This window comes from Cygnus atratus, chromosome 6 (assembly GCF_013377495.2).
Source record: "Cygnus atratus isolate AKBS03 ecotype Queensland, Australia chromosome 6, CAtr_DNAZoo_HiC_assembly, whole genome shotgun sequence".
Lineage (NCBI taxonomy): Eukaryota > Metazoa > Chordata > Aves > Anseriformes > Anatidae > Cygnus > Cygnus atratus.
The window spans coordinates 21,032,645-21,048,452 of record NC_066367.1 but is presented as its reverse complement, the minus strand read 5'-3'; the positions used below and the strand labels follow the sequence as shown (position 1 = coordinate 21,048,452).

General features: G+C 35.3%; 1 protein-coding gene across 1 annotated transcript in view; it reads right to left on the bottom strand.

Moving 5' to 3' along the window:
* LOC118259429 (sodium channel protein type 1 subunit alpha) overlaps positions 1 to 15,808 on the bottom strand; it is a 66,321-nt gene that overhangs the window by 30,591 nt on the left and 19,922 nt on the right. The window contains exons 7-17 of the mRNA XM_035568949.1: positions 14,117 to 14,180; positions 13,321 to 13,462; positions 12,965 to 13,171; positions 12,212 to 12,517; positions 11,129 to 11,509; positions 9,822 to 9,954; positions 8,860 to 9,098; positions 6,087 to 6,260; positions 5,114 to 5,470; positions 3,888 to 4,370; positions 133 to 250 (exon numbers count right to left, since the gene is read on the bottom strand). Coding sequence (XP_035424842.1) covers positions 133 to 250; positions 3,888 to 4,370; positions 5,114 to 5,470; positions 6,087 to 6,260; positions 8,860 to 9,098; positions 9,822 to 9,954; positions 11,129 to 11,509; positions 12,212 to 12,517; positions 12,965 to 13,171; positions 13,321 to 13,462; positions 14,117 to 14,180 — 2,604 coding nt within the window. The remainder of the gene's footprint in view (positions 1 to 132; positions 251 to 3,887; positions 4,371 to 5,113; positions 5,471 to 6,086; positions 6,261 to 8,859; positions 9,099 to 9,821; positions 9,955 to 11,128; positions 11,510 to 12,211; positions 12,518 to 12,964; positions 13,172 to 13,320; positions 13,463 to 14,116; positions 14,181 to 15,808) is intronic.

Below are 15,808 nucleotides of genomic sequence, written 5' to 3'. Positions count from 1 at the left end.
CAAAAGAGTAAATAATTAAACACACAAATATTAATTAGTTAAAACAATTAATTATTTATGAATTAGTGTGTTTTTTGTTATTGTTGTTTGGTTGTGTTTTGTTTTGTCTTGTTTTGTTTTCATCCCAAACACCTTCAGTGAAGCAAGCCTCTGGTTCCATGGCTTCCTCAGGTTCAGCTTCTGGTTGCTCTTCTGCAGGGAGTCCAATGTCAACTGTGCTACCTTCAGATGAACTGGACATGTTTAGCTTCTGTAAAGAAAAAGGAGAAAGGATTGCAAATGCACAGTAAATGTTTTTAAGGCAAATATTAGTAGTCCTCAGAAAAATTAAATAGTTCTGCTTTTGTTATGGTATTCAATGTAAGTGAATTGCTGATCAACTTACGTTAACTTTGTACTTCAAAAAAAATTTCCTCTTGCGTTGTATGGATACATTACATAGAAACTGTATCAATGACAATTAATATTCAAAGAAAATTAAGTTTCAAATGAAAAAATATGAATGATGGCTCTGAGCCTGCAAGCATTTATGACCACAGCTAACCATAAGTGGCAATGATCTGTTGGATAAAATTAATAAAGCTTAAATATATCTGCAGCAATCTGCAGTCTCTACCAGTCTCTACTGAAAAGCAGGTAAGATCCTAAATATAAGTATCTAAATAAGGTGGGAGCTCAAAAGAATGAGGCAAAAAAGCACTGATGAGCACAGAAAAAGTTGTATTTTAGTGGTCAGCAAGTCAAGATTAAAAGTGCTAGAAATCTAGCTCACTTACAGGGAAGCAGAAACTGCATTTGTTAAGGCTGAGTTAGATTAAGGACGGCCTATAAAACAATGTTTTATAACCCCATCTAATTTTCAGTAACATGATGAGCATTATATTGAAAAATTAGATGGCTGGACAATCACCAATCATATAAGTTTACAAGAGCAAGTGCCACGTTGTGCACCTGGGACAGGATAACCCTGCATATACATAAAGACTCAGGGACAAGAGGCTGGAGAGCAGCCCCATCGATAGGGATCTGGAGATTTTGGTTAATGACAAGTTGAATGGTCGGCAGCTTGCCCTGGCAGCTGCCAAGGGCAGTGGTCACGGCACTGAGCCTGACAGAGTTCAAAAAGAGTTTTTTTTCTAGGCAAAGAAATTGATGTGATTTTCAATAAAATGTAGCCAAACAGCCACATTTGAAATTTTTAGTTCAAGCTGAGGTGATGGACATTTGTACAAAATATATAAAATTAATACAAAATTGGGAACTATTAAGATGGGGGAAAGTTAACGACAAAGTTCCTCACAGATGAATTGGGGTTAACCTTAATTTTTTCCCCACTGACTTGTGGCATCTTTGGAGGAAATGAAATATGCTGATGCAAAGTTAGGCGGCCAGATCAGTTTACTGAATTGAAATTGGGACAAGGAAAGAGGAGGTCTATAATGGGGATGAAAAACAATACAAGATGTAATAATTAAGACCTTGACTTAATCTTGCAAAGCACGGTAATAGTAGATTTACTGTCCTTACCTTACAAACTCCAGTGCAGGGAAATCAGTATTAAATTAGTATGTAAGAGCTATTAAATATGTTACATATGGATACATTTAATTTGGAAAATAGAAAAAAAGCTTCAAAGTATCACAGAATTCAGATTTGGGGGAGAAAAAAAACATTTTTCATTTTAATTCACCATTTTCTTCTAAGAAGCAAATCTTCTGTCATGCTACTTTCAGCTACTTTTTGCACATTAAAACTAAGCTCTTCAAAATTAATGGAGTGATTTATACTTTTAAGATAATTAAGTTGTTAGTTTGCTAAAGAAAAAGAGGGTACACAGCTGGAGGGAAAAAAAAAAGAAAGAAAGAAAGAAAGAAAGAAAAAAGAAAAAGAGCTTTTAGAGCTGATCCAATCAGGAAAAAGGGATCCTTGCCAGCACTGTAAAACTCCAGGAATGGTGCTGAAGAACTCAATGTGGTCTGAAGCCAGCTGGAACTCCTCTGATTGTTCCCACTGGCCTTGGAAGTGGAGAGTACATATAGTCTTTTCTAAGTGGGCTCTCATCTAAAACTCAGCTAATTCAAAGGCTGCCAAAGAAAGCTGTTCATCATTTCTCTTTTACAGTTCTTTTGTACTAACAGTCAATATAAAATACGGAGTTGGACTCAAATCCAAAACAGCAATGCTGAATGTTCTTCCCATGGAAGACTATATAACAGAGTTGCTCTTTCATAAGTTTCTGTGGGAAAAATCAGAAATTTCATGGTGCTTTCTCAAAGGAATGAAAGATAAGGCTGGTCCTACAGGCAGCATGCCTGCTACTTCTCTTTCTATCTGGCAAGGGGATGATTAGGTAGTACACTTACATAAAGCTTTCCTAACCTGAGTGTTTTCACCATTGATCAGTCATAAAACAGCTTGTGTTCCTCCATTTGACTGTCTGCCCTCTGATGGTTTGGAAGACTGGACCAGCCAGCATTAAGGCAGTTATGGGGAGAGTAGATGACCAATGGTTGTTTTTCTCCAATGAGTCTTTGCTTAAATTTTGTTCTATTTAGAAATTCTTTCAGCTAGGGCAAGTTCTTGATAGTGTGCTCAAAGAAATTGTTATAACATCTATTGTGGCAGTAATTCAGAATCTTGAATCAAAGTCTATTATGTCCTATAGGACATTTTGGAAAATATTTAGTAGGAAAAGAAATATTAATGCTTCAGATATTCAATGGGAAATGAGAACAACACTCTGAAATAGGTTCCCAAGGGAAGAGGCTGTTTTGTACCAGTCTCCTTTCTTGGAGAGGATCCAAAGATAGTTCTTAGCTTAGCAATAGATTTTTGTAGGGGACACTAGAGGGCTTAGGTACACCGAAGTGACAGCAGCATAAAATTCAGCTAGCCTAAAACTGAGTGTCTGAAGTACTACAATGTTGAAGCAATACAGCAGTGGCCGGTATCCCACAAAGAAACAGGATTGCTAACTGAATGGAAACTAGTTAGTTTAAGGTTCCTTAAGTAAGAAAGTTATTCTTCTTAAATGTCTGGAAAGATAATTTTCTGTTTTGACTAAAATATCAACACTCTAATTTGCTGAAGCTGTAGTTGTTTTGCAAGTTATGTTAGTATATCAATGGAAATTATTTTGTTAAAATAGCCACAAAGTCATGTAAAAGAACAGTTACACCTGTAATATGTTTTTTTAAAAATACAGATCTCAACAAGGTTTTGTATCTCTAGCCTGCTTTGACATTCCGTTAGGAACATAAGATGTTCTAGTCTGCTGATACCATTTTTCAGTTTTAACAACTAAGGGGATTTGAAGTATATTGAAATGTCTATGGTTGAATCTTCTTTTGTATTGGAATCTTTTTATTGGTCTAAAGAGTTGACAATTTTAAAATCTAAATTCCATTGTCTAAAGGAAATACTAGTCTAGCTATTTCTATGTTTTCTGGTTTACTCCTGCTCACAAAAAAAACCATCACATAGAGGAGGATTTTTTTGAGTGGCAGAAAGAATGTGTGTCACTTCTAATGGGATCCTTGTTACAGGGGGCAAACAAAAGTTTCTGGTGGAATAAGCATGTAGCTAAGGCAATACTCTGCTCCACCAGTTGTTGAAATTACAAAATACGGGCCATAAGGAGTCTTTATGGATTGTTTTGGTTCCTCATTCCCTGGCATCCTATCTTCTCCTGGAACTACGGTAATTTTTAACCCTCCTAATTAATTAAGAATTTAATTCAAGAATTAAACTCTCCTTTATTCACTTTTGCTTGTGTACAAAGAAGTGACAAAATAAAAAACGATGAAGAACTGAATACACTGTTTTTTGCTGAAAAAAAATAAAAACATGCAAAATATCACAGAGAAATGCACAAAGTATCTACATACCTCTTTGCTTTCTTCCAGGTCTGATTCACTACTAAATTCCTCTGTATTTAAATTTTCAAAGTCAGATTCACCCACAGCAATGGGCACTGTCACAGTCAGGCTTGGGTTGTTTATGAATGACATATAATCACTTTCATCAATTATGTATTTTTCCACACTGCTGCCTGTGCCTATGCCACTAGTTGTTCCATTTGCATCTTTAATATAGTCATGGTCCTTGCTTAGTTCGACAGTTGTATGGTTGGAAATACAACTATTTTTGTTGTTCAAATCTTCAAGTGGTTTGATTTCATCTAAAGCTTTTTGTTTTTTAACAAAAGCTTTTTGGATGAATTCACGTGCTTTTCTTTTCACGTAATCTATGCCCTTCTGCATTCTTGCAACAGCAATTTGGAGATTATTCATTTCATTATCATCATCTGTCACAGCAAGGTTGTCTGCACTAAAAGAGCTCAATAGCAAGGCCAAAAATAAGTTCAGTACCTGCAGAAAAATAAGGAAGGACATTTTAGAGTTTATCTCAACAAAGAACATGTACTTTATTAAAAAGAAATAAAAAGGCTCATATTAGTGACACTGAAGACTGATGTTACAATAATTCACCACAAACAAATAAAAGCACCTTCAAAATTATTTCTATTCTCTGTGAAAAACTAAGTTTTTTGCTTTGTTTTGTTTGTTTTTTGCTCGGGTCCTGTTCACTATTCAAAAATATTACTACGACTGACTAATATCTGTAAATGTGTCTTTAAATCCAGACAGTAAAGAAACATTTTGGTGGAAAAATCTTATAACCTAAAAGTGGAGATAACAAATTTGCTATTCAGCATCATAGAAAAAATTAACTTATTCCATCACACAGCAGAAATTAGATTTAGGTGACTAATCATATGTGATAAATAATAATAATAAAAAAATACAGCAAATGGTTTATAAAGAGAACATAATCTAAATTTATTTGAAGCAGAAAATATTTACAAACAGCCAAAAGACAGATTAAGAAGTGACTAAGTGCTCACCCTAACATTACGTCTTAGCCTTTTGATGTTGTAAGGTGCAGAATACTTTGTTCTCAATCCAGAAAAGCTCTTAAAATTAACTTTAAGCATTGCTTGAAACCACCTGCTTAAGTGTTTTGTTGAAGCAGAGCCAGAGCACTTAGTTCACTTCAGAATTGAACCCACTCTGTTGCTGAATAATTTTGTGTTAATGTTTTGATTACGTACCACTAGGTTTCCAATCACCATGACCATCATGAAGACAGTAAGGCACATGGCTTGGCCAGCAACCTCCATGCAGTCCCACATCGTTTCTATCCATTCCCCACACAATACTCGAAATACAATCAAAAAAGAGTGAAAAAAATCTTGCATGTGCCAGCGTGGAAGTACACAGTCACTTGCGATTTTGCAGACACATTCCTTGTAGTTTTTCCCAAACAGCTGCATCCCAACCACAGCAAAAATGAACACAATGATGGCCAGCACCAGGGTCAAATTTCCCAGAGCTCCCACAGAGTTACCAATAATTTTTATTAGCATATTTAGTGTTGGCCAAGATTTTGCTAATTTGAAAACTCGTAACTGGAAGGAAAAGAAAAAAAAAGAATGTTGGGACGAGTAAGAAAGACACAAAGATATTTAAAAGATAATTTATGGAAAGATATTACTGCAAAATATGCCTTGAGTATGACTGTTGATAGGTTATCCTCTTTTCTAAATGTGTGATGATAAAAGGGTTGGTCACAAATTTTGCAAAGTTAGAGTTGGATATCCTCAAAGCATAGTTTGTATCCAAGGCTCAAGAAATTACCAATCAAAGTGAATTTAAAATCTGTTGCTTATCTCTTAAAATCAACTAGGCTATTTTTCTACAAGTACTTGCAGAGTAGATCTTTTCCCGTGATGTTAATCAGAGCACAACACATCTAGCTTGTGAATCTATTTGTTTCTGCATTGCAGGATATTTAAAATACGTATATATAATAAATAAATTGGAATTAGGCCTAGGCACCCATTGCTATGTATTTGTCTTGATCTCTATAAATTCCCACTGAAGACAGTAAGATACCACAACAAATATGGATTTGTAATAATGAAAGAGACTTAAGGCTTAGTGTCATGGGAAGCTGTGCACATTTTTAAGGAAAAAAAAAAATGAAACCCCACTGAAAAATCAGTGCAATTGATGTATATTTACCAATCTGAATGATCGAAGAACTGAGAGTCCTTCCACATCTGCAAGACCAAGTTCAACCAAGCTAAGGGTTACAATAAAACCATCAAAAATATTCCAGCCTTCCTGGAAATAATAGTAAGGATCCATTGCAATTATCTTGAGAAACATTTCTGCTGTGAAGATTCCAGTGAAGACCTGAAATCAGAATGCAGTTGGTTATTTTTTTGTGAAATATAATATTACAGGTTTAGCTGTTGTTTGGGCTACTCCAAAACTGATACTTAAAAACAGTTCACTGTAGTGATTTATTATGACCACCTTACCTTAAAAAAGGCCATACAAACCAAGTAATTTTTTTTCCAATTAATTGAATTCTACACTGAAGAAATTACATAAACTTCTGTTTTATAACATTTAGAATCCAATTTCAACTCTGTCAGGATATGGACTTTCTCAAGGATATTGTTTGTACTGCACAAACAATATCCCTAATTTGATTTTCACGACATAAACCAGAATGTTTTCCAAGAAATTACATGGCATAACATCATTTTTGGTATACTAATTACATTATACAGCAGCATGAATGAGGCCAAATCTGACTCCTGATGGAGCTCCTTTGCTCCTCCAGCCTGCAAGAATCCCATTCAGTTCAATACAGATAAGATTATTAATAACAGCTAGGAATCAACTGAGATACAACAACTTGAAGAAGCTGAGGAACTTCTACATAGGTGTTGCCAGTAAGTTTAGTGAAGCTCATTGGCTCAATCACTTTAATGTCAGAAATAAAATAGCATTTAAGAGTCCATTTTAAACATGATATTCCAGGTAATGGTTTCTTATTGTGAAATGAAATATTCTGAATGAAGCAGGAATCATATTTAGGTGTTGCCAAAGTAGCAACTCTGAGCAGCTTTGAGAGAGAGCTGTTGTGATTCTGAGTATTAGAAAAAAATCCTATAGAAAAGGGAAGTACTAAAGCCACTGTTAAAGGCTGGCTGAACCCTGGTCTGAAATGCTTCTTTCTCTTCTCTTCTCTTGTTTTTGATAATCCATTTTCAGGAAGGCTGAATAGAAAGTAGAACAGTTAAAGAGAATAGAATCTAACTGGGATAATCAGGAGATGGACCAGATTCTGACTTGCTCTGCCTAGGCACACCAATGCTCAAGATAGATTTTACTACTGCTTTTAAATACATCACAGATGCAAACACTAGAGAGGGAAAAGTTACTAGTTTTTAAGATAGAGGATTAAAACAAATGTGTAAAAGGTGGGAATGAATAAATACAGCGTGAAAATATGAATAAGGTTCTTAACCATCAGGATGGTGAGGTTCTTGAGGAGTACTCCCCACCTGCTGTATTGGACTCCCCACCCAGAGCTGTATTGCATTCAGCTCTGGGGCCGCCAGTCTAAGAACATTAACCTGTTGGAACAAGTCCGTAGGAGGACCACAAGAATGATCAAATGTTTGGAGCACCTCTCCTGTGGAGACAGGCTGAGAGAGTTGTGGTTGTTCAGCCTCGAGAAGAGAAGGCACTGGAAAGATTTTTATAGTGGCCTTCAAGTACACCTAAAAGGGCAGTACAGGAAAGCTGGGGAGGGACTATTTTTCAGGGCTTGTATTGATAGGATACTCTCTTTGTAGTCTGATATTCACCAAAATTTATATATATATATATATATATATATATATATATTTCCAAACATATATATATATATATATATATATAAAATAAATATAAATATATAATTGTATACATATATTTGTTTGGAAGAAGACTATAAATTGCTTCAACACAAGATTTTTCATTTTACTAGGAAACTCATATCCCTTATTTTAAATACAGGAAAACCAGCTATACGTTTGTCTATTAATTCTCCTTTCTGAATCCTGTGGTTATTTACATGATCTGAGCTATTTTTTCTTCATTACAAAACAAGGATTATTAAAAATCACATTGTAAGAAATCCATTCTTAAAATAAGAGACTAAGTAGGACTACAGCAACAGATGCTTTGCTGTGATCAAACCTGTCAGTTCAAAAGCATCAGAGCTACAGAAAATTAACTCCTGAATTCTTTAATAATTTATCTTTTTGAAGTAGAAGGGAGAAAGTATAGTTGACAACATGACGAAAAGGTATCTTACTAATTATCTGACTCTAAAAAATGTAAAGACTATGAGAGGAAAAAGTACTGCGGGATATTTTTCATAGTTTTACATAAAACATATAAAGAAACCAATCCACGTATCCACATAAAAAGTCATTTAGCCTGGAAAATTCTAGAAATGCCTTTAAATGGCTCTTCTAGTGATTGTAAAACTGTGCTCAGGAAACAGAGTAACAAGAGGAAAGCAATTAAAAACACATTCATAATTTACACTTTTGTATTGTATTGATTGAAAATGAAACACTACATTTATTTCCATGGTGTCCTTTTCATGGAAGTAATGCATTTCCTGGTTTAGTAGTTAGATAAATCAACTTCTATTTAATATAGACTTTACTTAATGTAGCATTGGGGCCCCTTTTTAAATATTTAATCTGGTTTTGCGGAACGCTGGAAAATATTGATTTTACAGAATCCTAAGTTACGTTACCCAGGGTTGACACTGAAATTTCCAAAAATGTTGTGTTTTATCTGGAGAGCAATAAATGGCCAGTAAATTCACTTTCTAAAGAGGTGAAAAACAACAACAACAAGACAACACTGTTAAACTCCTTCTTTCAGTTATTTCAGACATACTTCCTTCAAAATTATAAACATAAAAAGACAATAGACTTACCAGATTTCCAACTGAAAGTACATTATTGAATTCATCAGTCATCGGATAATGCTCCATGGCCATAAAAAGTGTATTTAAAACAATGCAAATAGTAATCGCCAAGTCAACAAATGGATCCATTACCACTAAGTTGACGATATGCTTTACTTTTAACCAATGCGGACTGCAGTCCCAGATCAAGAAAATATTTGCAAATTTATACCAACATGGTGGGCATTTCTGCCTTGATTCTTCAAGTTCTGTGGGAAATCAAAGTTCACAGCAGTAAGTATGTGATTGCTCTAACCTACATCTCAAGCCTACATTACTTGTATCAGTCAAGTTAATTACCATCTGTAATGTTGTTGATTAACCCCCTATAAGCACAACTTCTTTATATTTCAATCACTATTCACATCAGTACCAATTTATGTATTATGTATTCTATTGTTCCTTGATTCAGACTGTTCCTCAAACTTGCTGTTCTATTACATAAATATTTTACTTTCAAAATTGTGGTAGTTAGGTAAAATTTTTCAACACAATTTTCATTCCTAGTTCAAGAAAAAAAAACAAAACCAAAAACTTTTTTATCACCTATAGTAGCACTTCTTTAAAGAATAATTGAATAAATATAACTGCTAAAATATATTTTAGCAACAGTAACATATATTTGAAAAATGTTCACTGGTCTTTTTGTGTCCAATAATTCTTTAATTAATATGAGTAAGCATCCTCTTAGTTATGACCATCAGACACAACGCCGTAGTCCTAATGACCACAAGGCATATGATGGCAAAACAATGAACTAGAAATGCTTATTTGTGTAATAACCTCAATGAATATAGAGCTTTGATAAATATTTGTTTGTTTGTGGAACAGTATCTATTCATTGAGATATTTTAAATAATTTTTAATGTTTCAACTCATGTTTTCAGATGTTTATTGAAAAAAACAGGTATTAAGCTATGAGTAGCACACACCTTCCACTGTGTTTGTAAGGATGCTAGCAATGCTCATTGCTCTTTCTCTTAAAGCTGGATCTTCCAGAAAGTCCATAGAAACATGGAAAGAGCTTGATATTCTTTTCCTCATTTCAGTTTCTGTAGTGGTGCCCTACAAATAAAAAAAAATAATATGTGAGACCATGTTTCAGTAATAAAATAAGTACATATTGTATAAAACCCTGTCATTAATATGCATGTATGCGTGCTTCGTGCACTTCAATTTTTATAATGTCAGACTTTTCTTACTTTTTAGTATCTTAAAAATAATTTAAAAAATATATCAGGCAATAGTTACCTACTGCTCAAGAGTTAGCAAGAGTTTATTCACTTAATTTTTGCATTTCTTTCCTTTGAGCTTTGAAAAATTATTTAAACAAATGGAAAAGGACTGAATTCAAAAGATTGTATAAAATTTTTGCAAACTGTATTTTTTCCTTGCTCTTGCTGACAGAATTCAGTTTCCTGTAACATACTAGTCTTTTACACTAGACAAACTGTAGCAAGAAAAGTATGACTTCCTCATGCTTCCTCATGCTAGTATATTTCTAATTAATGTTAGTAGACAATTTTGAACTAAGCAAGACATTTATTTTAGAGACCTCTTCTCTTACCTGCATGTATATACACAGTGACAGCAATATGTGCTGCTCATACGTTCACACAGACATTTGTATTTTTGGTAGAGTGTGTAGGAATGTGATCTTCCAATGAAGTACTTGTTGTCTAAACTATTGAACTCCACCAGCAAAGGATGGAAATATATAAGAATGAATGATAATAAAGAATTGACTACCTTCTTATATTTTAGTGGGGCTGATATAGAAGTGTGTTATCAAAATTAACTGATAATGCTAATTTTGATAAAGTGGTAGTATCAGTGTCATATTTATTGTAGACATACGATAACATTTTTGTATACAATTTTCAGTTGTATAGTAACTTTGATTTTGTGGACTACAGCCATAGACCTTTATAGCAGCAAAAATAAAGTATAGCACAGTAATGTAGTATAGTGCTTTTGTGAATGTGCAAGGTAATATTTCAGTGTGTGGAAACTGCAAATAGCATTTGTTAGTTACGAGAAAAGTAGTTTAAAAAAAAAAAAAAAAGCTTGAGTTGCAAACCTATCTTATCTGTTTTACTTATTAAAGATTTTACAAGATGCAGGAGCATTCACAGCTTGACCAACCAGGAAGCATTGCCAAGGATTCCATTCTGTAGATAACACTGGCTGGTGCAGTAAGAAAAAGCCACGATGCCTAAGCTATTTAAAACTTTCTTACATTGTCATCAGTAGCTGGTTTATCTATTATCACCTCTGGCAGAAGCTGTCCAACAGGCGATGTAGGAACAGATGGTCCGCCAACCAGGGAAACCACCCCATTGCAATCCACAGTGCTGTGCATCTTCCCATTCACTGGAAACACTGCCAGCATCCTGGATGACCTACTGGCCTGACTAATGTTACTGTTGCGCCGTTCACCGTGTCTGCGCGGCACAAAGAGAGAATCTCTTCTGCTATCATTGTCTTCAAAAGTGCTGTGCTCATCATCAGCAAAGTCATTTTCTGATCCTATATCCTTTGCTCTACCTCTGAAGCTGAAAAGACTTGTTCTGCTGTTGCGCCTTGGAGAAAACAGGGAGCCTCGAATGCTCAGCAAAGACTGCAGGCAAACAAAATTTATAATTATTAGCTGAAACCTTCAAACTTAGCATTGTTATTAGTATCACATTTTTTTTTGTTTTGTTTTGTTTAATGTTTCCCATAAGGTAAATACTGCTGTGAAACATCTGTATGTATTTCATTATATTTTGCAGATAGAAATACTTCTGCTCGTGGATTGTTAAGACAAAAACAGTTTTGATCACTCCTTGCTCTTAATGTCCACTAAAGTTACTGACTAGTTGCACAATACCCATCAAGCAAAAAGTAAAAACATGCACATGCTTCTTTATATGCAGCATCCTTCACATATTGAACCAAACTCAAACATCATTAAAGCACGAAGAACAGGTGAGGCTATCATAATGAAAAAACACTGTTAAGGTTTAATAAGTATAGATGAGATATAATCACTCTAAAAAAAAACACAGAATCAACTAGAGAATATTTTTAATATGATTTTTGAATAATGCTTTTAGAAGAATAGGGATATGAAGTTACATTTTTTTTTCCAAGTTGGCCTAGCAGCTACTGCACTTTCTGTCAGACGCTGACAACAATAATAAAATTTAATGAAAATCTCAATGTTTCCCTTCTTTAAGCAGTAGGATCATGTTACTATACTAGGAAAACTAAAGTAGTTTTGTAACAGCCTGTGACGCTTTAAATATATGCTGCTACTAAAAATATCTATATGCAATACCTGATGTGGAGAAGAGTATTTCTTTTCATATGTCAGTCTATTGCCTTCAATAGATAATCGGAAACCTTTCCTTCTTATGCTGTCTTCCGATTCAGACTTGTGAAATTCATCTTCTTCTTTTTCCTCTCCTCCAGACTGTTCTTTCTGTTTTCTTTTTTTCCGTCTATTTCTTCTCTCTTTTGCACTCTTTGAGCTCAATTTGGATGCCTCTGAGGAACTTTCTGAGAGCCCACCAGCTCCTTCTGCAGCACTGGGCTCCCTGGACTCGGCGGATGCTGTTACTGCTGCTGCTGCCACTGCTGCTGCCTGCCACATTGCAGAATTAATTTGTGTTATTGAGCAAACCAAGACAGTCTTTACAATTTTACTTATATGGAATTTTTAGTCCAACTCCCTTAAGTCATAACACTTTTCATAGAATATTCTAAAAATATGGTCATAGCCTTTGGTATTAGCCTTCTTCCACCTTTCATGAATAGCTTTAAAATGCAGAAGTCTAATACACTGTATTGATGACATCAGACTAAAGAAAAACATAATGAACAATGTATTTCTAGTTTTGAATATTCCTTCTTGATTATGCCTCAACTGTTTTCAGTAAAAAGCCTTTATTTCAGAAGAGAAAATCTCTGAGCTAACTCTGATGTTGAATACCCAGCAGGGAAGTTTCTGTCTCCAAATTCAAAAAACAGGGGTTCAATATCTCTAGAAAAATTTCTTTAATGTTCTTTTGTATTGCACCATAAGGTATACCTGAGCCGCTTCTTGTTGCTTCTTCAGCTGTTCCAGCATCTGTTGAAATTCTGCCTCTTTCTGTTCTGCTTCTTCCATGGTTGCTTGATTCTGCTCTTCATAGGCCATGGCAACCACAGCCAGAATCAAATTAATCAGATAGAACGAGCCCAGAAAAATCACCAGAACAAAAAATATCATGTATGTTTTCCCAGCAGCACGTAGAGTCTGGAAGTAAGAATAGATTTATAAGCAAGAACAAGTTAGCAACAGTTCTGTTCTTCATACTGTGAAAATTAACATAACATAAGATACTTGATTTTCTTGCATTACTGGTGCAAACATATTTAGTCTATTATCCATAAAAAAATTCTCACCAGTTGATAAAGGTTTTCCCAGAAGTCTTGGGTCATCAGGCGAAACAGTGACAAGAAAGCCCAGCTGAAGGTGTCAAAACTTGTGTAGCCATAATTGGGGTTTCTACCAGCTTTCACGCATGTATACCCTTCTGGGCACTGCCTGCAAAGACAAACTGGGTGTGACCTTACATAGGTATTTTGGTATTATCATTTGGAATGTCCAGAAGAAGATTAGGATTAGAAAATTGATTGTTCTTGTATAGTGGATCAGACTATAAATAATAGAATATGTAACTTGTAATAGAGAATTATTTTAAAGGATACTAGAAAAATTAATCAGGAAAGGCACATAAAAAACAAAACAAAACAAACCCTACTGTGAAAAGTTTAAGCTTCTAAAACATAATCCAAATAATTTCTTTAATTATTAATGTTGTAACTAATGTCAATATTTTCTACTGTCTGTTCTTGAACCTGTTAGTACTCCTATGTGCAACTGGAGCTGGAAAATAGCACGTTTTCTAGCTGTGGTGTCTGTTACTTTACATACTGGCAGGAAATACACTAATATCAGATTTCTAAGTCAGCCATGCAAATACTGAGATCATTAACTAATCCAGCAAGGTCAATGAAATCCACTGATTCCATTGCGATTGGAGATCCAAATCCACAGTCTGGTGTAAAAATCAAATATTACTTCTTATGTGAAAGAATGTAGTCACTCAAAATATAACACCCCTGCATCCCACCATGCACATCTGAAGACAGATTTAATTTGAACACTGTGAAATAATACTGTGAAACATGGTCTTACCCAGCATCAGAGCTATTTCCACAAAGCAGAGCATCATTTTGCCCTTCCAGAAAATAAAAATGACCTGTTTAGAAAAGAATTTCAAAAAAAATAATTATTTTTTTTAACTACAGCTCTCTGAAATAAATAATCCAGATCTAAAAGCATTAAGGTGATTTCAGATGCAATTTTAAACACCTTGTATTATTTTTTTCAGCAGGAGTGTAGCTTCAGAGTAAATGCCACTATGAATTGTAGTAAGTGCCATCTCTCACAGACTTCTGTTAAAATGTTAAAATGTACTAAAAATCCTGACAAGTTCTGCTGTGTGAAGGTGATTTGCACTGTTCTCCTTTCAGACTGATCACTGAACTAAATCACACTCTGTGAAATTATATTTTACACTTATTTATTACAATAATTAAATTGTACTTGGAAAAAAAAATATACTGATAATTTATTTTAAGGAGGGAAACTTTCTGATCAGCATTGCCAAGGGTTCCAGTTTGTCACTTACAAATGCTTGTGACAGTTATACGTGAGTTCTGTAAAAAAACCACATGGCTGCCAATGGCTCCAACTGTTACAGGTGCTTACACACTGCAATTAGCTTGCTGACTGGTTTGAGGGCTCTGGTATACATCTAAACTGAGTAATTGCAACAGTCACTGACTTGTGTGAGAGGGATTTTAGGGGTATATGATGCAATTATTGATCACCTTAGGAAAGAGAAATTGGATAGTTTCCACCAAATCACCCAGTAGCTAACCAATCCATAAGCTGTATAGTAATCCTGTATTTTTTAAAAGACTTTTTAGATGGTATAGGCAACAACATCGACCTGTCCATTTTTAGAAGAATAAAGAGATGGTAGGAAAAAAAGTTGAATCTGTTAATATATACTTTCTCTGTATCCTTGAATTTGTCCTTTTCCCCTCAAAGCAGACTCCTACAGTAGCCAAGCTCTTTATTTTGAAAGACTCATCACAGAAGGAGCTTCCTCCTGTAGCAAAGCTTCCCATTTAGCCACAGGCAGGACACAATTTGTACAGTCAGACCACACAGCCCAGTGTCCCATTTCCAGCACAGACCAGAAGTGCTGCCTGAGGAAGTCTGCAAGCACAGGCCAGATATGTAGTGCTACTCCCTTGAGCACCCTCCCAGCTTCCTTCCAGTGCTTCTGAAGCACAGCTGCTTCAGAGTTAGGGTGTTTCCTTTTTTGCTTCCTGAGGAAATTTTAAACCCCTATCGGATTTCTGCTCCATTGAACTGGCCTGCTAGTCTCCCTTAAACTGATCTCATCTGAAATGCTGTTGGTGCAGCTGAGCTTAGACTTGGCTGTGGCTACGCATGCTGTCACTACAGAAGCTAATGAGTGCTGGGTGTGAAGAGGTGTCACAAGTCACTGGCTCAGCATGGTGGTTTGCTACAGGAGGTGCACCATGCCCAAGCCAGCTGCATCTCTTATCTTTCTCATCCTGTTAGCAAAATTCACCATTTGGGCAAGTTAGGTTTTTCAGCTGCACATAGATTTTGTTTGACAGTCTGTGAAGAACTCAATTTCAGTATCTAATCATGCATACAGGGTACAATCTTCTGTGCTGCGCAAAGTGCACAACCCTGTGTGCTGCTGCTGTCACGCTGGGCTGGTATGCTTTGCAGAACTGCACTGTGCTGAAACCCAGCTGTAAATAGCAAAGTTAGCTGACTTGA